Source organism: Megascapheus bottae, chromosome 5 (assembly GCF_031878675.1).
Source record: "Megascapheus bottae isolate mThoBot1 chromosome 5, mThoBot2.hap1, whole genome shotgun sequence".
Classification (NCBI taxonomy): Eukaryota; Metazoa; Chordata; class Mammalia; order Rodentia; family Geomyidae; genus Megascapheus; species Megascapheus bottae.
Genome location: NC_143513.1, coordinates 81,678,557 through 81,701,748, shown reverse-complemented (window position 1 = coordinate 81,701,748; position 23,192 = coordinate 81,678,557). Strand labels below are relative to the sequence as shown.

The window sequence follows — 23,192 nt, the reverse complement described above, 5'->3', positions numbered from 1 at the left end:
ATAATATTAATTTTATATATTGTATGTATTACCTTTGGAACTTTTTACAAATGCAGTCCTAAAATAAAGGTAGCTAACGCCTTACAAATAACAACAGTGGCCAGGTGCTGGTGCTCACGCCCGTGTTCCTAGCTATTCAAAAGGCCATAACCTGAGGATCACAGTTTGAAGACAGCCAGGCAGAAAAATCCATGAGACTCATATTGCCAGTAAACTACCAAAAACCCAGAAACGAAACTGGGGCTCAAGTAGTGAAGTGCCGGCCTTAAGCAAAAGAAGTTCAAGGACAGCACCTAGACCCCGAGTTCAAGTCCTAGGACCATCACAAAACACACACACACACACACACACACACACACACACACACACACACACACACACACAAATGACAACAGAGACTTTATCCACAGTCAACACACACTTGCTTTATTTTAGAAAGGTTTATTTGTAAAAGGTCAGGTGATTGCTGTCACTCATGGTTCTCTTTGATGGAAATACTCATTGGGACAAGCTCACTCTGTCCACAAAATAAGTTCAACTATACCCATAGGCATCGATTTGGGAATTCGTAGCCTTGAGAGATATCAGTACCTATACTTTAGGGTTACCACTGCTTTACCTTCGCTACAACCCCTAATTTGGTGCACTTTAGAAAAATTAAACTTCTCTGGCAGAGCCCATATCCCTGTTGACATCCTCAGAAACAATGGACCCCTTGGCTGTGGACATGGCACAGGCCTAACAGGAAAGGTGTTTGGCACAGACCCTACCTTGGTGCCATGGAGCTCAACACCACTGGCTCTAGGGCTCAAAGCGACCTCAAATGTGTCCAGACACAGAAGGATCCAGGGGATCAGGCACCTGTCTTATTCTCCTCACTGGTGGCACTCTGGTGTGGACACAGGAAGATGGGACCACTATGGGGACTTCTAGGGGCAGAGGGTGGAGCCTGGATCTGCACAGCACAAGTTTGGGTTATTGCTTCCCAGGGGACTTGGGGCACAGCACCTAGGAAAACAGCTCAAAATGGTAAGAAAGTGGCTGAGGGGGATTTAGATCTCTGGGGTTTAGCACAGAGAAGCACAGGGTATAGCTGTAAGGCCAGACACCCAATTCACACAGTGTCCCCATCGCCAAGGGGATGTCCAGCCACAGAGGTTTGACATCAGGTCCATTGAAATTCCTGCTCCTTCACCCCTGAATAACAATGGGGTCATTTCAGAAGCTGGGTCAGAGTAGTGGAGAGTGGGGAAGAGCTGGCCGGGACAATGGGAGGCGGTAGGACAGAGAAATGTTCAACAATCCCAACGAATGAAAAAGAAACAATGAGACACATGACTTCCCAAATTACTCCAATACTTTTGAAAGAATGTTCTTATGTTTTTCAGCAACGTGGCCCAGCATATTCAACTCTGCCTCTTCCCTTATGCGTTGAATTTTGCCCTCGTACTTATCTACAGTGGATTTCATGGTTTCCTGCTTTTCCTGTTCCTGTTTACTAAACATCTCTTCATACTCCTCTTCCACTATTTGACGCTCCTTATTTAACTCATCAATATAATTTTTCTTTAAAATCTCTGCTTGCTTTTTCAGCCTTTTCTCTGCATCTGCATAGATGTCATCAGAAAAATAAGCCCCTCCATTCTTCTGCACCATCTTGTCTACCAGCTCCACCAGCTTCTGCACTTGCTCTTCCTTCTCAGCCATGCCTGCTATGTTGCTGATAGCCAACACCTGGTTTCCACACTCCTTAATGATCCTTTTCAAATCCACATCTGCTTCCTGGAGGAAGTCATGTAGGCTCAAGCCCTCCAGCTCTTCTTTGCATGTGAACAAAACCACCATGTGCCTCATGGCTGCCGTCCCAAAGACAGCCTTGATCAAAGCCATGGTCTTCTGCTCTTCCTCTGTGTACCGGCCCAGCCTCAGGACCAGGACGATGGCGTGAGGCCCGGGGCAGGAGAACAGCACACACCGGCTGATTTCCCGGCACGTGTGCTGCAGGCTCTTCTTGGTGTCAAAGAGCCCTGGCGTGTCCACTACTATGAGCTCTCTGTCCTTCCATATTCTGGATGCCCGCTGGCAGGCTGGCGTGACGGCCTGGGCAGCTACTCTAGATTCAAATATTGGTTTCCCAAGAATGGTGTTGGCTGTGGCGCTTTTCCCACTTCCAGTTTTCCCAACCAGAACGATCCGCAGAGAGTGGTCCTCAGACTCAGCCATGATCACCTCGGGAACTCAGCCTCAGGAAGCGGCACTTTGTGGACTAAAAGGAAGAAAGTGACTTAGATAAAATAGAAAACATCCCTCCTGGTGCTCAAATAGTTGAAATAAATCCTCCACTTTGCTAACAGGACCAAAACAAACGAGTCTGGGAGTACCACTGAAAGAGGGGGTGTGGAGAATGTTGAAGGCACATAGGGAAGGGGAGAGGGTGGAATGAATCTGAGTGCAGATTCAATAAGACAGACAGACAGCAATGGGTTTTGATTTATTTTAAGCATAGAAAGGAAGGACAGCAATAAACAGAGGTGTCTTCCCCAGCATAAAGTAAGGCTCTATCTGAGGAAGAACTTTTTGAAAATAGGGCTAGAGTTTGGGCTCCATGGTAGAGTTTCTAATGATATTTCAACTTAATGACAGAGAGAGAGAAAGAGAGAGAGAGAGAGAGAGAGAGAGAGAGAGAGAGAGAGAGAGAGAGAGAGAGAGAGAGACAGAGAGGTCTTCTTTATATATAAACTCCTATTTGTAGGAATACTTGTGAAAGCCAAACAGAAACTCTCCGTGATTGCAAGAGTTCAGTCAAGCACACACAGATGTGCAGGTGTATGAAAAAATAAGGACCACAGCTGCTCAACACCAGGGGAAAAGATCCCAGGTTATTTACTGCAGTACATCTCAGAGGCCAATAAAACAAGGTGTAGAATACTATCCACAATGGAAAAGAAGACACACCTTCTGTGGGTTGGGGGGGCAGTCAGTATACTTAGACGGTGTATGCTTCACAGAAATTGATCACTGTGGGGATAACCCTGGAGAAACCAAGGAGAAAGGGGGATGATTCCAGGGTACATAGGAAGGTTGTATCTAGGACCTGGGGCAGAGAGTAGATGGGTCCAAACTGACTGTTGTGTACAGTTCATTTGAGAGTGATGTAAATACTGCATATGATTTTAAAACACATGTATGTGGAAGGTTAACTTCCGCACATCAAAAGTAAAGGAGAACAAGTAAGTGTAACTGTGTATCTCTGTCTTTAAATATATTTTAATTCTTTGAAGATCTCCTGCATGCTTGTAGCAAAAGCCAAAAAGAACTAAGATGTCCTAAAACTCTTTTGATAATCATATCATCAGTAATCATGATATTATGACAGGTGCATGCATGCTGAATATATATATATATATATACACACACACATACATATGATATGCACACACACAGACAAAAGAGGAGAAGTGATGCCACAGTGGGAGCAGTGACCAACTCTCAACTCAGTCACACCACCATACCCCACGAGAGAAATCAAGGGTACCTGGAGAAATGGCTCACTGAAATTGAGGGGGAACAGAAAATGCATAGAATGACCACGGATCAGCTTACTGGACATAATTAAGTTCCTGCCTCAAGGTAAATTATCTGTCAATGCATTAAAAAACTTTATGAAATATGAAGTCTTCACTTTTATAAAAATTCAATAGCTACCGCTTCTTTGGGGGGTGCATTGTGGGACCTGACCTCTGGGGCTGAGTGCTGTCCCTGAGCACTCAAGGCTACTGCTCTACCCCTTGAGCCTCAGTGCCATTGAAAGTTTTCTGGTGATTAATTGGACATAAAAGTCTCACGGACTTTTTAGTGGCCTGGCTGGCTTTGAATCGTGACCCTCAGATCTCAACCTCCTGAAGAGATAGGATTATAGGTGTGAGCCTACGGGCCTGGCATTGCTATGGCGTTTTTTTTTTTTTTTGACAAAATGGCTATGATAAATAAGATATGTACTTTATCTATATTACATATTCAAATATATTTGCAGATAAGATTATATTAAGGCCAGGAGTGTGACCTAGTAATAGAGTGCTTGCCCAGCATGCATGAAGCCCTGGGTTCCCCATTCCTTGGTACCACAACATAGAAAGGGTCAGAACTGGTTCTGTGGCTCAAATGGTAGAGTGCTAGCCTTGAGAAAGTTCAAGAACAGTATCCAGGCCCTGAGTTCAAACATCAGGACTGGCAAAAAAAGAAAGAAAGGAAGGAAGGATTATATGAAATGTAACACTAGCTTCAAAAGAATCCAAGAGGTGGGATGAAACCTGGGCTGTTACAAATGCAAAACCTGAATGCCCAGGTCTAGGCCATTGTCAACGCTAGGGGATGGAGAGGAGTTCATCACACTCGCCTTTTGTAAATCTGTGACATCTTCTTTATTAAGGGTTTGAGGTTTGCATATGCATTTGAACCACAACTGATTACATGATTATTTTGCAGACCCAGGCATGCAGCTTTCTCAGGAATAGTTTATCTCAGAAATACTCAAGGATGGACGACTAGTTCTTATCCCAATTTTATAAGCAAGGAAACCGTGACTGAAAAATACCAAAACACCTGCCCAGTATCTCTCTTTCCACTGCATTGGGCAGAGCAGGAACTCACACCAAAGACCATCTGATCCACCATGCTCACTGTCCACCAGGACCAGGTGACCCCACAGGAGCTCTTCTCAGCTGGGATGCCAAAATCAGAAGCAGGGGAGGACAGCAGGGGAGGGCCTCCTGCCTCCAGGCAGGGAGCCCAGCACAGGCCCGCAGCACTAGCCCAGGGCATGGACGCCGGGTTCTCCCTGGCTTCTCTCTCTCTTCCATCCCAACAAGCCAAGTCAAGACAGACCAGCAGACACAGTCACTACAAAACTTTCCCAAGCAGGTCTTGGAGGACCCGGGGCCTCAGCTAGGAGAAAGGCTGAGCAGTAGTGCACAGGGAATTGCTTTACCCAGAGGGCAGAGCTGGACAGTGCCCAACCGCCACTCAGAGAAGCCCTGGCACCCTGTGACCTTCAGCTCCCTTTGCTGTGAGGCAGGACAGGAAACCTGCAGGCCCACCCTCAGTCTCCACGGAGAACTTCTATGAAGATCTCTTACAGGAACCACAACGTGGTTGGTACTCGGGGCTAAAGTGTTTTCTATTCCCAGCCACTGATACAAAGGAAAACATGAACTAAAAGCAACGGAGGGACAAAGAGCCACAGAGCAGCTGTCAGATGAGCTGGAATAAGGAATCTCACTGTCTTGAGAAGCCAGTCGTGCGGCTGAGCTCCTGCCCTCCCTCCATCTCTCCCACAGGAAGCTCCCAGCCTCCTTGCTGAGCTGCATTGCATGGATCTAGACAAGGGGACAGTAACCAGACTGTGGTGACTCCACCATTTCCTCTATGTGGGTGATAGGTGCAAAAGCATCACTTTACTGAGCACGGTACTTGGAACAAAAGAGTTAGTGAGGACTCCTCGATACTTGGTGCCTCCTCCTTCTGAAGATCTGCCCTGGGGAAACTGTCCTTTTGAAAGAGACTGATAAGTTTTCAGGCAAACGCCATGCAGACGCAGGTGGCCAGTGCCAGAAGCATAGTTCTGTCCTGTGAGCTGGGAGCTGGCTGAACTCCCCGAGTCGGCCCTACAACCTCCCGTGCCTTTCCACTCTCTCAGAACGTACCCCCAGCCCACATTTACGCACCCTCCTTTCCTCTCACCATCAACTGCTAAATCTCTTTCTAGCCAGCCTCACCTTCTCCTGCAGGACTGCCCAGTGCTCAGGCTCTGGCCCGGGACGCTCCTGCTCGAGCTGAAGAGAAGCTTGCTCTGCCCCTGCTGGGCTGCCCAGCCTCTCAGCCCGGAAGCCAGGCTCTGGGGGAGGGGCCAGCGTGGACCAGGCCACGGCAGCTTCCTGCAGTTTTGCCTAAGGAGCATCTGTCTGTTCCTCTTTGCACCTGTCATCCTCCCGAGACGGCCCACGTCGACGGCCCACGTCGAGTTTGATTCTGGGGGCTCTGAAGACCATGGGGCATGTCCCGATGGCCTCCGACATGCACCTGCCCTTCCACTTCAGGCCTGGAGCCTCCATCTCCCCGCTGAGGGCCATGGTCTCTGAGGAGTCTCCTCCCTCCTTGAGGCTGCCCTCAGCTCCTAACTGAGGTGCCTAGGGTCACCTTTCAAGGTCCCCTGGGCCCAGGGCTGCTCACCTCCCATGGCTGGTCAGCTCAGAGGTCTGAAGGCCTTCCCTGTCGGGAGCTCCCCAGAGCCTCAGTTTCCCTCCTGAGCTCCACTGGGCTGACCCCTAGGCCTTGCCCAGCATCTCTGGCCTCACTTGCTCGCCCACAGGTAGTGCTCCAAAGGACAATTCTGAATGGCCCTGCTTCCACCCCATCTCTGTGCCTCTGGTACTTCCCAGTTCAATACTGAATTAGTGGGTGGCTGAGGTTGAGGAATGAGTGAGTTGGGTGTGACTCTGGAATCTGTGCCACACAATGCCATGCTCTGGAGGAGATGGCTCTAGCACCTCAACTTAGCATCACAGCTTACTTGCCTCCACACCAATGCTTTTAAGAATGAACTACCTGTTGGGCCACAAGTGTGGCCTAGAAGTAGAGTGCTTGCCTAGCATGCACCATGCCCTGGGTTAGATTCCTCATACACAGGAAATAGCAGAAGTGGTGCTATGGTTCAAGTGGTAGAGCACTAGCCTTGAGCAAAAAGTGTCCAAGGACAGTGCCCAGGCCCTGAGTTCAAGCCCTAGGACTGGCAAAAAGTAAAAATAAAAAAAAAGAAGAATTGGGGCCAGGAGTTTGGCCTAGTGGTTAAAGTGCTTGCCTAGCATGCATGAAGACCTGGGTTCAATTCCTTGGTACCACATATAGAAAAAAAGCTGGAAGTGGTGCCGAGGCTCAAGTGGTAGAGCTCTATCCTTGAAAAAGTCCAAGGACATTGCTCAGGCCCTGAGCTCAAGCCCAGGACTGGCAAAAAAAAGAATTAAGCACCTCAAAACCCAAATCAAAGCAGTGGGGCTCGAAGTGGTTAAGGCTCTAGTGTTGAGAAGAAAAACAAACAAATTCATAAATAGTCCACAGGCTGTTTGGTCCCATGACCAAAAAAAAAATACTGCATTGAGGAATAATTTACTGACTGTTTATGATACAGGGTTTTTATGTTAAGTATACTTTGACAGTTTTATAAAGTCTGTGTATGTATATCCATTGTAGTTCCTTCTTTTTTCATATTCTAAGGCTTTTATTGAAGATGTAATACGTGGCAGAAATGGGCCCATATAATTTTATAGTTCATTGAGTTTTCACAAATTGAATACCAGTAAGTAACCAGAATTCAGATACAGAAATAGTCCTTTCTGACTTGCCATTCTGGTGGCATTAGCCAGACTTTTATAGGTCAATTAACTTGTTTGTACTGTAGACCATGCACTGTACGTCTTGCTTCTTTTCACATTCTGTGAGCTGAGTGTTTTCCATATTACAATATGTAGCTACCAGTGGTCATATCCTATTGTGGGGACTGCAGCCTGGTTCGTTTGAATCTATTGTCAATACTTTTTGTGTTTCTTACAGATTATTGCTGAGAAGGAGCAGAAGGAGAGGGCAAAACAAAAACGTTATTTCAAATAACAGTGGCTTAATTCGTCCCCAACTTAATGACAGGAACCAAGTCAGAGATATGGCAAGCATGATACCGAGTGAGACATCTTCCAGAAAAATCTACAGGAGACACGGAATGCTCTATATTATCTGACTGCAAAGAAAGAGAAAAATCTTCAAATAAGAAAAAAATAATCATTTACCTACAGAGTAAGAATAAGAATGTAACTCATTCAAAATCGTGCCAGCAAGAAAAGAGCAGTGAGATGTTGGAATTGTTGAAACAATGAGGCATAAACCTATTAAATCTTACATGAAGCAATATGTCATAAGGGAACGATGAAGACTTGCACCAAAAAAACAAAAACAAGGAGAACATGTCCCCCAGCAAACTTTCCCTGAAAAACAAAAACTGATGGAAATGTTTCAGGGAAAAGAAAATTGATGTGAGTCAGAAACTTAATCTATACTGAGAAAAATAATGTTGGAGCAAGAACAAAGAAAAATCTTTTTCTTTTTAATAATTGGTCTAGTAGATTGTACATAATATAATAGTAATAATAATAGTAACAACGATGCATGGCACAATCATAGTATATGAATTCATTGACAGTAGAAGTCAGAATGGAGAAATGAAGAATGTTCTGTTTCAAGACACCTGTGCTGCTTACCCATGAAGCATCCAAATGCTATTAGAAGACAGACTTAGGACATGTATAAGCATTCACTTATGGCACTTACAAGTATATTCATGAATATGGAGAGCCATACAATTATCACTGGGAAAAAAGTTATCAACAAATATCAAAAATAAAGTTCAATGACATATTAAAAAGGAAATACTTTGCCAGGTAACAGTGACTCATGGCTGTTATCCTACTACTAGCTACTAGCTACTTAGAAGGCTGAGATCTGAGGAACTTGGTTCAAAATCAACCCAGGCAAGAAAATTCATGAGACTCTTATCCTCAATTAACCATTAAAAAGCTGGAAGTAGGCCTGTGGCTCAAGCCCCAGGGCCCCCTCCCCCCATACACACAAAATAATGACCAAGAAAGATTATTCTGGTATTAAGAATATGAATTGCCATGAAGGAATCTAACAACACAGTTCATCTTGGTAATATATATATATATATGTATATATATGAATAAAGACATTTGATTGTTTTCCAATGCTAAAAAGGCATCTAGTAAAATTCAAACGCATGCAAAATCAATCTAAAAGGGGACTAGTGGTATTTTGTTCTTTCTTTCTTTCTTTCTTTCTTTCTTTCTTTCTTTCTTTCTTTCTTTCTTGTTTTTTTTTGTTTTTTGATCATGGGGCTTGAACTGTGGGCCTGGGTGCTGTCCCTGAGCAATTCAGCTCAAGGCTACTGCCCTACCCCTTGAGCCACAGCGCCACTTTCAGTTTTCTGGTAGTTAATTGGAGATAAGAATCTCATGGACTTTAGTGTCCAGGCTGGGTTTGAACCATGATCCTCAGATTTCAGCCTCCTGAGTAGCTAGGATTTACAGGCGTGAGCCACTGTGCCCGGCTACTGGTGGTATTTTTGTTGTCTTTTACCACAATGATGTTTTCATACCCAGATGCTCACTTACATGTTTATCACTCACCTGCCTGAGATGTGGTTGGGTTTCAGCTGGGCCCAGCTCCATAGCTAGAGATGTCACTGTGGCTCAGCAGGCTATTGGTCAAAGTCTCAAACAAAAGCAGTAGCACATCTCCCCCTACCCTGACTCTACTTCTACCTCTACCTCTGCCATCATATCTCTGCCTAAAGCTGTACAATCTGCCTTCTACATCCACAGATTCCACATCCAGGAATTCCACAGAAATCCTCCCACAGATACCAAGGGATGACTATTTCATCCGAACCTCTATCAAGAGAGAAAGATAAAGACAGAGGCAGAGAGAGTTAATGAGACAGGAAAGAGACATAGGCAGGGAAAGACTGGAAAAAGAAAGTTGCTATCCCTAGCACAATTTCTTTCCGAGAAACCTTTTTAAGCCTGTGAGTCTAAATACGTTGTATTCCACATTGGTGACTGGATTTTTTGTTGTTTTGTTTTGCTTCGTGTTCTGTTTCTGAGGGCTTGAAGCACCAGCCCTTGACTTCCTGTGTTCCTGGGTTCCTGTTTCTTGTCTCACAGCCAGAGCTTTCTGGTGAAGGCAGCTCTTGAGCAGGGATTACAACTGGCTAAAATCCACAAGCGAACACTGTCCTTGTCCTCCATGAGTTCCTATGCCTTGGAAACTTTGGTCTGGCTCTTCGGTTCTCTCCCCGGGGGGAACTATATTGTGTCAGCCCCACAGGAAGATACTGAGAAGTCGGAGGATGGTGTGGTGACAGAACACCAGAAATATGGTCATTCCTCTTGCCCATCTGCAAACCTAGTGGTAAGTTGTATGTGTGTATTATGCTTGCATGTGGAAGCATTTTTACATGTGTCGTGCCATGTTTGACTGTGTTTACGTGTATGTGTGTAGTGTATTGTGTGTTGTGTATGGGTGTTGATTAGTATTTGCATCTGTGAGTATGTGGTTCTGTTTGTGTGTTTACGGGTATGTGTGTGAGTGGTACACACCAAATGTGTGTTGTGTGTATGTCTGGTGTTTGTGGTGTGATGGAAAAGAGCACCACAGAGAAGCCAGGAGAACTCTTGTGGTAAATTCAGTGCTTAACGTTTGAGAAGACACTTCTGTAAATTTTGCAGAGAAGGTTCTGCTAGTGGTGCTGCTGTTGTTGTTGTTGCTGCTGTTTTGCCTTCCTGAAGTGCTAGAGATTAAACTCAGGGTTTACCAGACAAACGCACTGAGCCCCAGCCTTTGCCAGATGTTCTGCTTTCTTCCTGAGCAGCACAAGAGCAATCATGTCTGCTCCATCTGCTAAGCTGGAGACAAAGCCATGCTGTGACAGGGTGTAAGGTGCTGCTCAGGATAGGGCCTGGAATGACGGGGTGAGTCCTGTGAGTACAGATGCATTCTCAGGCTGTGCCACATCTCTACATATTGTTCCCACAGCCTCAAAGGTTCCTCACTTTCGTCAGCCTTGTCCTGCTAGCTGTTGTTTTCTTGCTTTCCAAAGAAGAATGAGGTTACTTAGTAAAGGCAGGGGTGAAGAGACTGTGTAGGTCTGTAATTTGTGCCCTCCCTGTGTGTGGAGTCACCCTCACAGCTGAAATCTTGTGCCTGGTCTGCTTCCTCTCTCTTCCAGGAAGTCACTAAACTTCCTGGGCTACCTCCCTGCCCAGCCTAGACTGTGAGAGCTGACATTTACAGAATAAGGACACCCTCACAAACCCACGTCCTGTGGGTAACACAGTATGCCAAGTGAGTGGAGCAGAACGTCCAACAACACGTGGTGAGGACGAGACCGAGTCTGCAGTGACATTCCCCACACTCCACAGCCTTCACCTGGCCTTTCAATCCCAGTCCCACAGGGAAAATCAAGCAGATATAGCACTGACCAAAAGAACTCTGTTAGTCTACAAGGAGGGGCACATTGCTTTGCTAGTCCTGAAGGGATAAGTGGTCCTGTTGGGATGATGTGCCCCCGAGTTGCAAAGGGAACTAAAAGCTGCTCTAAAATAGTCTAAATATGCCGGGACCTTGTAGAGGAAGAGACTTTCAGTCTTTTTCATTTTAAACCCAATGGTCACTGAAGAGACACTGGGGCCTAATTCACCTAGCACTGAAGAGCTCAGCTCCCAGCAGCTTCTGCGAAAATCCCCAGGGCTGTCATCTTCCTCACAAGAGAGCCACCAACCCTCAGACTTCCCAAAGCCTCATTGCTAAGCTTCCTTCACAGGTCAAGATTCTTTCTGGCCCCAGCTGTTCCCTCCCCATAATTCCCTGCCCTCTAGGTACACTCCACAGCACAGAAATTTCTACTGTGTGCGACTCACAGACTCAGGGTCCCACTACTTCTATGGCTTCTGTGTCACCTCCTCTCCTCCTCCTTTTCTTCCTCCTCCTCTTCCTTCATCTCCTTTCTACACAATAGCTACAGACTCTGCCTCCATTCAAATTCCATTCATTTCCCTGGTTCCAAGCCAGTGGCTCCTTTCTGCATGAGTTGAAATCTCTTAACGTTTGTGATGGAGACCAAAGTTTCTCATTCAGCTTTCTTCTCTGTAAGCTAGTGAAAGCAAAAACAACAACAAAGAACAGACAAAAATCTTTCCTCTGATAAGAGCATGTAAAAATGCAATTAGGAAAATCAAGCGAAATTATATTGTTTTCTCTAGGTGGAGGAACAAGATTGTGAACAGATTCTCCCAGAGACTCCTCCAGAGCTGCCACCCCAGGACATCATACAAGGACGGTCAGGAGCTAACGACTTTTCTAGCAGAGACCAGATGGAGAGAGGAACAGGTAGAAACCTGGGTGGGAGACCTAGTTCCACCTCAGTGGGCTTGGAGAGGCATTGTAGGCCCCCATGTCAGAGATTTACCACCTCAGCTAAAAGAAGGAAAATGTCTTTTTCTTACACTAGCCAAAATGAAAGAAAAATCCCTTCGATATGTATACTAGGCAAATGGAGGCAAATACTAGTCCCAAGGAAAGGTGTCCTCATCCTCTTTGCTCTCTTCCATGAGAAGGATACGGTGTGAGAAATCCCCGAAGCTTGCAGGCCAGCAGTGGGGGGGGGGAGGTGAAGGTGGGGCGAAAGGGGGTGTGGATGGCTGTGATGTGGAAGGAGGGCCATGGTTGTGAATGTGACAAGATCACGTAAACAGGCAGAATGGACTTGGGAGACACTACTCAGAATAGGGCTTGGCTGTACAAAGGCTAAAGTTTGCTATTAATCCTTGGTGGTGGAATTTAGGAATGCTGGAAACTTAATTTACTGCACACAAGAAATTATCTGTAATTCATTGTGCAGCTTGACCTTCATGAGTTTTTACTTTATGCACTTGAAGGGCCTGAGCCATCAAGTCCTACAGAAAGATCACCCATGTCTGCTACACTTCTCCTTTAAAAACTCCTTGCTTGCCCGATGCAGTGGCTTACGCCTGTCGTCCTAGCTACTCAGGAGGCTGAGATCTGAGGACCCGGGAGTCAAAGCCAGTCTGGGCACTGAAGTCCTTGCGACTCTTCTCTCCAATTAACCACCAGAAAACCAGAGAGTGGCTGTGGCTCCAGGGTTGGTAGCCCTGAGCTGAAGAGCTCAGGGACAGCGCCCAGGCCTAGACTTCAAGCTCCATGACCTACACCAACAAACAAACAAACAAACAAACAAACCTCCTCTCCAGATTCCATACAGCATACCTGGCTTCAAGGACCCTGGGTGAGGGTCGGGATGGAGCTAGTCTTTTCCCCCCATCTTGGCTTTGGGCGGGCGGGCAGGCGGGCGGGAATACTGACCACTCACCCTTCTGCAAGGTCCACCATTGACTCGACTTCCTTTCCAGCCTGCTTCTAGAATCTGGAGGGGAGGCCATGCTCCTCTGTCGGCGCCGGCCCACCACGGTCTGGGGCGGCCCACCATCTTGGGGACACACTTGGGGACACGCTGAGAGGCCCCCGCGGAGGCAGGGCCCCTCAGGGGAGTGGAGAAGGGCGCTCACCGGGGTTCCCCGCTCCCCTAGGCCCGGAGGCGGAGGCGGAGGCGGAGGCGGAGGCCCAGGCCGAGGCCCAGGCCCAGGCCCAGGCCCAGGCCGGGCGCCTCCCGCGGCGGCTGCGCCTCCTCCTGGTGGGGAAGACCGGAAGTGGGAAGAGCGCCACCGGAAACAGCATCCTGGGCCGCCCGGCGTTCGCGTCCAAGGCCAGCGCGAGGCCCGTGACGCTGAGCTGCCAGCGCGCCAGCGGCGAGTGGCCGGGGGCGGCCGTGGAGGTCACGGACACGGCGGACGTGCTGGGCCCCCGGGGCGCGCGCGCGGCGGCGGCGGCGGCGGCCCTCACGGCGCCCGGGCCGCACGCCGTGCTCCTCGTCTCCGCGCTGGGCCGCTTCACCGCCGAGGACCGCCGCGCCGTGCGCCGGCTGCAGGAGGTCTTCGGCCCGGGCGTGCTGGCCCACACCGTGCTGGTCTTCACCCGCCACGAGGACCTGGCCGGGGGCTCCCTGGACGAGTACGTGCGGGAGACCAGCAACCAGTTCCTGGCCAGGCTGGACGTGGTCTGCGAGCGCCGCCATTGCGGCTTCAACAACCGGGCGACCGGGGCCGAGCGGGAGGCCCAGCTGCGGGACCTGATGGCGAAGATCGAGGGGATCCTGTGGGAAAGTGAGGGCCGCTGTTACACCAACCGCGTCTACCGCTGCCTCCAGCAGCTCCCCGAGGCGCGGGCAGGCTCGGGGGAGCCGGAGGAGGCCCGGCTGCGGGCGCTCGCCCGGGTCCAGAGGGAGTCGGAGGCGGCCCACGAGGACCTCCTGCGCGGGGCGGCCATCTGAGAGCCCTGCGGGCTCCCGAGCGCCCCGCTCCCACCCCGGCTCCTGACCCCCCGGGGGACACTCGTCCCAGGAGCCCCTCGCCCCAGACCTCCTGCCCCACCGGCCGCGCGTTTCTTTGGTGTCGACCTGAATCCTGATGGAACCAAAGCTCCTGAGGACAGAACTGGCACCTGCCCTGGGGTAGAAAAGGCCGCCCACATGGACCTGGGCGGGCCCCACAGTCCATCATGGTTCCCGTCACTCAACAGGAGCCGCGGATCAAATGCCTGTGTGTGTCTCTTGGGTCTCTTTCTGACTTGTAAAAGGAGTAGGAGTGATTGCTGCTAAGGTGCCTGGCACTGGAGTGGGCAGAGCACACCGTGATAGACAGCAGAGAGAGGCCCAGGAGCCCCCACGCAGGGTCTTCTATCCCGGCGTAAGCTACTTCATAGGCAGTGCACGCTAGGGTCACTGTGTTATAAGTGACTTCCTTTTCAACCTCTCAAAACCTCTGTGTATGAATGCAGGATGCCCGATTCAGCCCTGTATTTGACCAACACCCAGCTAGAAGCAGCATTTTTGTCTTACGCCTTACATTTGCTCATAAGCTGCAACATTTAGTAAAAAGAAGAGCCATCGCTGTCTCTGCCCCCACCCACATGCCCTGTGAATTGGCATGCTCCAAGGCTGCACAGCAACGGAAATCGTAAAGCAGACACTTCTCACTAGATGTTACATTGAAAATGAACTACATACAATTTGTGGATGGGGACAAAAGGGGAAAATGGAGAGAATGAGGGAAGGGTGACATTGTCCAAAAGGAATTGTACTCTTTACCTGATTTATGCGACTGCTCTGTATTTCACCTTAATAGCAATAACAAAAATTAAGAGGCACTTATTCTAGAAAAGTGACTTCTCTTTGGGGTTAAAAAAAAAGTATCAAGGCAGAAAAAATTATCGCTTGCACTTTTATGTAAGCCCCCATTGTATTTCCACAATCAACTGCTCATTATTAAACATACCTTGAATTCTTTGAAGTTTTGTTTCCATTTAATTTGTGTATTTACATTTCATTCTGTGGCTATATAAATTCGCAATCATATGTGCACAGATAAGGGCAGAATATTGACATCTAGCTTTATTTGTGTTTGTTCACTTAAAGAACAAAATTTTCTGTCAAAGCACAGACACACACACACACACACACACACACACACACAGTCTACCTCAAGGATAGACACTTATCTTAAAAGAAGAAGTGTGTGGCATCAGTGAGCCACATTTAGCAACCTGGAAATATCTGGTCCAGTTAATAAAACCATGTGTCACTCAGGATGCTGAAATACACCAGGTGTCAGAACAAGGGGGATCACTGTTCCTAAGGTGATTCTGAGCCAAACCTGTGATCCAATGTGCCACTGCACCTCTGATCCAATGTGCCACACCTATGTCTGAGGTATGTACTAACTTTTCTTTGATTTGCTTTACTAATAAACTCCCTTGACCCCTACATTGGTGTGTCTTTCCTGCAACAATGTCAAGAAGTCCATCCAAGGGCCAGGCAGAGGCCTGCTCCCATTTGGAGTTCTTCATGGGTCCTCCTGTGGACAGGACACATTGTTTGGCTTCTGAATTCTATCGTTAATTTACCTCTGTTGTTTTCACTGTTCGCTCTACAGAGAATGTTAAAGGCATCCAGGTTAAGATGCATTCCAAATCCAGACAATGAGAAGCTGGCCCACCCCTTGATGAAAACACAGAGGCCTGGGAAATCACCCACACTGGGTGTGTTTCCAGTGTTCTTGTGCTGTGGTCTGCCCTCTGTCGCTGCTGCTGCTGCTGCTGCTGCTGCTGCTGCTGCTGCTGCGAAAAGATGGCCGCCATCCCTGTCCCACTGAGATCTTTCTGTGGCTTCAGTGCGGAAAGGCTGGGTGAGAAATGTCCTCCCAGGATCTGTCTCTGTCCTTCAGACACCAAAGGAAGTCATTCAGGCTCCAGTAGGCCATTTGGCACAATGGATGAGGAAGGGGTCTGAAAAACCAACGACTTTGGGCTCACACCACAAACAGGTGAAACTTAGATCGCTTCTGGTAAATACTTCTGTTAGAAACAAAACTTCAGCCAAACATAGAAACTTTAAATAGGGTAAACATCAAAAAAGCAATCTGTAACTGCAACCAGTGTGATAATTTCCTGTTTTACTTCTGCCTTGTTCTTATAAAAACTTGCCTCTGATGCATTGTAATCACATCCTTTGGTGTCTTTTACAATTCACAAATTGTTTCTTACTCAAACTTTTGAATATTTTTAATGCCACACTCTACCTTTAAAAAAAAGATAGTCTTATTTCTTACAAAGAAATTTCAATGCATCATGTCAGTTTATGAGTACAATGCATATTTCCCATTATATGTTGAATATTATGACTGTATTTACTTGCTCTTCCCCTCAGCCTGTCCTTGCCCTGAACTGTCCCCCCAACAGTAAATGTTTTAGCTTCCGTTAATTCATTTTGTAAAATGCTTAGTTGTTCAAAAGACCTTTTTGTTGGTTGGTTGGGGGGAAGGGGTTGTTGTTGTTTTCACCACCATCTTGGCCCTAAACCCCTCATTGTTCCTTGCTTCACTTATGTTAACCACTTTTGTTAGGTTTCATTCCTCACCCCACATGAGGTTTGGGATAAGCTTTGTGTTAGCTACATTCCTTACTGCAGGTTTTGTGAGACGTGAGTCTCTTGCAGACACCAGCATTTTAATAGACTCCCAATGGTACCTCTTGAAGTACGGCTCCTTTGTATCTTTGTATATAAAACATGAAGTATTTTTACTGTTCACAATGAACAGGAAGGGCCGTGTTCTGTATCTGTTTGGAAACGTCGGACAGGACGGCCTGATGATCTCAGCCCTTTATCCTGCTGGTGTTTATACTTCTCAAAAACAGGATCAAGACAGAGGTGGTCCTCTGACAAGTGACGGTCTCCACCTCTGCCTCCTCAAGCCCCTCCACATACTGCTAAAGGCCCACAGTCTTCCTTATTCACCCATCAATGCAACTCGCTTGCTTCCACTCAGGCAAAGGATTGAGACACCTTGGCCTCTGCCTCCAGATGTTAAGAGAATCAGTCATGTACCAAGGACTCCCACACATTTCGGTACAAAAGACAATATCTTATCTTATTTGACTGAGTTCTTTGTGCTTTCCATTTCTTTTAGGTTCCTGCTGAGGAAACCAGCCTTTGTATCCTGGTTATCGCTAGCAACATGAAATGAGGACAACGCTGGACCCTAAGGTGACAAAGCGAGGACTTCCTTGGTGACTGGTAAGGGCAGAGTGTAAGTCCTACCTGGCTGTTACCCACCCAAAAAGGGGGAGAGAAAGTCTGTATCCTACTTCTGAAAAGTAAAAACAATAGCAGGATATAGCACAGGAAATATTCCCTCCTCAACTTTCCCAAACAGATAGGTCACGCTGCTCGTCCTGTTTATCCTTCACAAAATGGACAAACACATCTTGGAAATAATATGATAAATTATCAGGCTCTCCTGAACATTCCAAAACAGCTGCATCCCTCCACCATCTGAGGTCATTTATGCCTCTTAGTTTCCATTTCTCATCTAGCTCCCCTGCAAAAGTACTTATACAGCCTTTACCAAAGAATATTTAGTATTATTAAAAATTAAGTTTAAATTGTTGTCCTACAACGATTATTTAAAATGGTTTCTATGGAAAGTTGTCCTCTATCTCACTGGAAAACCTCTCATGTTTGTGAAAATTGAAATATTGTCTTTTCCTCATTTTCTAGACAAAGTGTTCCACCATTGAAGTCAGCATTTTCTTTATCAACTCTGTGATTCAAATTCGGGCAAGCAAGGTCAAATGGTAGATTAGACACTTTCTCTGTGTGGCTACAAATGAGTCATGGTCAGAGGGAGAGACGTGTCAAGAAAAAGATGACAGAACTGCCAAAACTCATGGAGAGCCACAAAGGTGCCCAGAGAAATTTAGGGAAGAGACTTTAGTTAACGCTGGCTTCTGGGTAAGGAAGGGTTGGAGGCAAAATCAAAGGATCATGGTTCAAAGCCAAACCAGGCAGGAAATTCTGGTAGATTCTTATCTCCAATAACCTAGTCAAACATATCTGGAAGTGGTAGAGTCAAATGGTAGAGCACTAGCCTTGGTCAAAAAAAGCTCAGGGACAATGCCCAGGCACTGAGTTAAAGCCACAAGATTGGCAGGAAGAAGGAAAGGAGAAAGAAAAAGAAAGAAAGAAAGAAGGGGAGAGAGAAAGAAGGGAAGGACGGAGGGTGGGAGGGAGGGAGGGAAGAAAAGAGAAATAGGGTTCACCACTCAACCCATGCTATTAGGCAGGCATTACATTCACCCCAAAACTGGACAGAAACACAACAAAATCTATAAGCCAATCTCTTTAATGACTGTAGACACAAAACTCAATGAAATATTTGCCAACAGAATTCAACAACTAATAAAACCAGATCATACATCATGCTCAAGTTGACTGTAGTCCAGGGAGGTAAAACTGGTTCAACATAGGTAAATCAATAAACAGAAAGCACATAGACAGAAATAAGGACATTTTTACCAAAACGTGAAACCTATTTCTGAATTAATATATAGATATATATAATATGGTATCTTCCAATACAAAATGGACTCCTATTCTATATAAGTATGACAGAATTTTTAACTTAATGGGTTTTTTTTCTTTTTTTTTTTTTATCGACATGGGTCTTGAACTCTGGGCCTGGGCACTGTCCCTGAGCTCTTCGGCTCAAGGCTCTACCACTTTGAGCCACAGTGCCACTTCCAATTTAGCACTAAACAAAACAACTGTTTCAGGGTTGAAGTGTGCAGGTGGCTCACTAAGCAGTAAGTACTTAAGAGTTATAAAGCATAGGGTTGTGGCACTTGGCTTGTTTCTCCAGAAAGGGACAAACTGATTGTTCTTCAAATGGGTTAAACTGCTGTTGGACAGAAAATTTCCACAGACCCATTTGAACAAACCTGCCTTCTCTGTTAAACTGTCTTTTCTTTCTTCTGGCTTACTACAAGTTGAGTTCCAAGATCTGTTTTCCAGAGAATTATTCATTCTTCTGAGGGCTGACAGGAAAAAACAACCTGAGTCCTTCTGTGAAAATGTCAGCAAACAATTTGACATTTTTTGAAAAAGGATTCTGTAACTTTTCCCACCGTTAAGATTTACTCATGCTAAGTACATACTTAGCTATCTAACAAACCATATATGTAAGAAAGATCACTATTGGCCTAGAGGAAAAAAAACAAAAACAAAAACGAGTAGAAGCTTCTGACAGTGACAGTCTACTTAAAATCTAGAGAACTATTAGCTTGGAGTCTTCTTTATGGCCACTTTTATAACTTTCTCTGTATTACTGAGAAAGAATTTGTGGCGAAGAAGCATCACTATTGCTAAATCAGTTCTATGGGAGGGGGTCTTCAAAGACAATACAGAAACTAGAGACAAAACGGTCATTAGGTCTAATCCTTAAACAACTGCCAGAGAAAGCGAGCCACAGAGCATATTTGCATAATTAATTCAAAGATCCACTTCTGATCCTGAACTTCTTCTCTGGCATTTTGTTGTTTCTGAGTATAGAAAGCTTGTTTATCTGACAAGTCCCTCTGCATCTGTTCCTTTCTCCTTTCCCGCTCCAGGTCATCTTTCAGACCCCTGATTTGCTCCTCAAACTCCTGCCTTATCCGTGCCTTCTCTCTCTCTAGCTGCTGTTGGTAGTTTTCTTGGATTGTCTGCATTTGCTTCTGAATCTCCTTCTCAGCCTTTTGGTACATAAGGTTGGTGTAGCATCCTCCACCGTTTTCCCTCATGAGCTGCTCAATCAGGGCCAGCAGCTCCTTCCTCTGGGCCTCCTGCTCAGCCCCTGTGGCCCTGTTGTTGAATAGGCAGTAGTGGTGATGGAAGCTTCTGATCAGCGCTCGAATGCTCTCTGGAGCTTCCTGTAGGTAAACATTAAAGTCAGTGTCACCCAAGTCATCTTTGCGGGTGAACAGGAGGAGCATGAAGCTTCTGGCCCTTTTTCCAAACGTTGTCAGGATCTTCTCTGTGGCCTCCTGGTCTTCCTTGGTGTGACGGCCCAGTGGAACCACCAGAATCACGACGTGAGGTCCTGGGGCCGTCAGGAGCACGCAGCGAGCAATCTCCGTGTGTGTGTCAGCGTCTTGCACCTCCGTGTCGAAAACGCCAGGCGTGTCAACAACAACGATTTCCTTTCCGTTCCACATGCCCGTCCTCTTCTCACAGACCTTGGTGATGGACTTGGCGGAAATGCCAGAGTGAAACACCTTCTCGCCAAGGATGCTGTTTCCGGTGGCACTTTTTCCTGCTCCAGTTTTTCCCACTAGCACAATTCTCACTTGGGGAGTTCTGGGTTGTTGGTTTTCAGGCTCTAGGACAGCAAAGAAACAAAAGCCGCAGTGTTAAACTCTAGGTCTTGAGAGTCCCTCTACCCCGAGGCCTGCACACTTTCTAATGACTCACCCCTTCACACACAGGGTCTACAGACCGACTCTGGGCCTAAGTTTCTCTTGCCCGTCCCTTGGTCTCCTGATTTCTCTTTTTTTCAGGAATCTGTAAACTCCTACTTACTCTGATGCTTGTGGGTTAATGCCCACAGAGGAGAAATCACAATGGTTTCACAAAAAGTCTAAGCTGTTGATGATCAGTGCTCAATGAAGTAACCCAGGAGGGAACCGAACCTGTCCTGGGCTATCTGCTGGTGATATGTTCAAACTTATTTCTTTCTCTTTTGACAGCTCTGGGGTGTGAACTCAGTCTCATGCTGCTAGTTAGGCCCCCCAGGCACTTTTTTTTTTTTTTTAACATTGAATATCTTTAAGGTAAAGTTCTTGTTTCCTATCCAGTATAGGCCAGAACTTCAATCCTATGATTTTATGCTTCCCATCATAGCTAAGGTGTTTCCACCAGGCCCAGCTTCTTCTTTTGAGATGGGCTCGCATGGATTTTGTGCTAGCCTGCCTGGCCTGGCCTCATGAGCTTCCTAATCTTGACCTCCTGGTGGCGTGAGGACGGGGTGCTAGTGGTGGAGATGGCCTGTCTGGCGGCCTGCAGCCACAGCCCATACGACTTCAGTTTGCCTCTCTCTCTTCGTCATGCATGCTCCAGAGTGACCTAAGGCCTTCACCTTGAGATTTACAACTTTAGAAGTAAAGAGACCAGGATGGAAAAGAGCTGGGGGCATCGCTAGCCACTGCAGGCTGTCCAGCCTGTGGACTGGTTGGGCGTCTAGGATCAGAGCCGTGTCCCCTGGCTTCCACTGAGCCATTAATTCTGGGCTCTATTATCCCTAATACTTATTGATATCTACACTGACTGGCAGGATTTCTCTCACACACACACACACACACACACACACACACACACACACACACACACACAGTATTGTGGCTTGAGCTTAGGGCTTTACAGGACAAGCCCTTTACCACATTAGCCATCCTCAAGCCTGATTTGGGAACGGATGTAGGTCGCTTTGAGACAGATCCTGCAAGCTATGTGTACAAACTTTTACACATCAAGACAAACCCATGAAATTGTCAAAAAATGTGGGCAGGGGTGTATGATGTTGCTTTGGTCATCATCCATTCTAAAGACATCAGTTTCTTGGCCATGTGCTCTGAGTAGAAAACTCACAGCAGATTCACTGGAAAGGCACCAAGCTCAGCTCCAAATTGGCCACAAATAGGCCAAGTTGGCAATAGATGGATGGCATTTGCTGGTGCTCCCATCAAAATCAGCACTGGGGGGCCAGGAGTGTGGCCTAATGATAGAGTGTTCACCTAGCAAGCACAAAAACTTCAGTTTGATTCGCTAGTATCACATACATAGAAAAAGCCAGAAGTCGCACTATGGCTAAAGTAGTAGAGCTCTAACCTTGAGCAAAAGTGTTCAAGGACAGTGCTCAGGCCCTGGGTTCAAGTCCCAGGACTGGCACACACAAAAAGAAGTCAGTGCTTGAACTTGGGTTGGCCCATGTGATGGTCTTAGGATAGGAGGCTCATAGAGAAGGCCTAGAGGGCTTTCAAAACCTTCAAGCATCGTGGCTGGACTTCTCCGCTTACTTTTCCTGCCACCGCAGATCAGTGATCTGGCTGGTAACACTGGCCTGGCCAGAAGCTGTCACTCAGCCACTAGACCAAGCAGATGGATGATTTTAAGGTCCAGTCCATTTCTTCAGGTAAAGGAGAAAAGGGAGGGTCATGTGAGAGTCTTCAGTGAGCTCTCTGCTAACTTTCTCTGATAACAAGAAATTAAGGAAGAAGAGAGTTGGATTATTCCATGTGTCTTGTGTCCAGTACACCTCTAGACTAAAGAAATGGTCAGAAAAGTATCTAGAGAGGCCATAACCAACTATTTTGCTATATTTGTGGGAACCAAGAAGTAACAGACTGTGCTCAGCCGCAGACCAACCCAAGGCCACTAAGCTCTCTTGGCCAGCTTTATGGCTACATGTTGAGGAAAAAGAATAGAAAGTCAAGAAAAGTGAAAGAATAGGCATTGGTGGCTTATGCTAGTAAACCTAACTACTCGGGAGGCTAAGATCTGAGGATCACAGGTCAAAAACAGCCAGGGCAGGAAGGTCTATGAGACATTTATCTTCAATTAGCCTTGAGTAGAAGAGCTCAGGAACAATGCCCAGGCCCCAAGTTCAAGCCTCCTGCCTAACCCAAAAAAAACAAAGTGGGGGAGTATAAGCAGGGAAATGAGGCAAGGCAGAAACAGTTTTCTCTTGCTCAGCAAGGGACTGGCCATCAGGAGAAGCGGAACCTCTTGCCTGCAGTCTGCCTAGGGACCCCAACAACTGCTTACCATAGCTGTCCTCGGGCGTGGCGGTGTAGGATTGCACGCTTTGGTACTGGGCTGCCATGATAGGTGAATTCCTGCACACAAAGAAACACAGCCAGCAGTTTTAGTGACATGGACAATAACACTCTTCCTCCTGTAGCCAACATGGCTGTTCCCACAAACTCGCGGCTTTCATTTCTCCTGCCCCGTTTCCAAGCTTGCCGCCACATTTCATTTTCAGTCTTATTTCTGTGTCGGCCCTGCCTTTGTCAGGAGGTTCCTTGACCTTTATGCAAACACAGATTCCTCCAGTGCTTTCTAAGGCACTGCT

At 46.8% G+C, this 23,192-nt stretch overlaps 3 protein-coding genes across 5 annotated transcripts; 1 reads left to right on the top strand and 2 right to left on the bottom strand.

Moving 5' to 3' along the window:
• Positions 1-410: 410 nt before the first annotated feature.
• On the bottom strand, positions 411-13,088 carry LOC150063791 (GTPase IMAP family member 7-like). Of its 3 annotated transcripts, none has more exons than XM_090333522.1 (2): positions 13,010-13,088; positions 411-2,266 (listed from the first exon to the last, which is right to left on the bottom strand). In XM_090333522.1, exon 2 carries the CDS (start codon positions 2,221-2,223, stop codon positions 1,348-1,350), a length of 876 nt encoding a protein of 291 aa, XP_090189648.1. In that variant the 5' UTR covers positions 2,224-2,266; positions 13,010-13,088; the 3' UTR covers positions 411-1,347. The 3 variants fall into 3 exon arrangements, with proteins under 3 accessions (XP_090189648.1, XP_090189650.1, XP_090189649.1); XM_090333524.1 differs by lacking the exon at positions 13,010-13,088 and adding an exon at positions 9,249-9,431; XM_090333523.1 differs by lacking the exon at positions 13,010-13,088 and adding an exon at positions 5,775-5,853.
• On the top strand, positions 9,868-14,032 carry Gimap6 (GTPase, IMAP family member 6). Its single transcript, XM_090333525.1, has 3 exons — positions 9,868-10,032; positions 11,883-11,966; positions 13,277-14,032. The coding sequence occupies exons 1-3, from the start codon at positions 9,868-9,870 to the stop codon at positions 14,024-14,026; spliced, it is 999 nt and encodes a 332-aa protein (XP_090189651.1). The 3' UTR covers positions 14,027-14,032.
• Positions 14,033-18,438: 4,406 nt separating this feature from the next.
• On the bottom strand, positions 18,439-22,985 carry LOC150063789 (GTPase IMAP family member 4-like). Its single transcript, XM_090333521.1, has 2 exons — positions 22,886-22,985; positions 18,439-20,447 (listed from the first exon to the last, which is right to left on the bottom strand). The coding sequence occupies exons 1-2, from the start codon at positions 22,941-22,943 to the stop codon at positions 19,522-19,524; spliced, it is 984 nt and encodes a 327-aa protein (XP_090189647.1). The 5' UTR covers positions 22,944-22,985; the 3' UTR covers positions 18,439-19,521.
• Between the last annotated feature and the right edge of the window lie 207 nt (positions 22,986-23,192).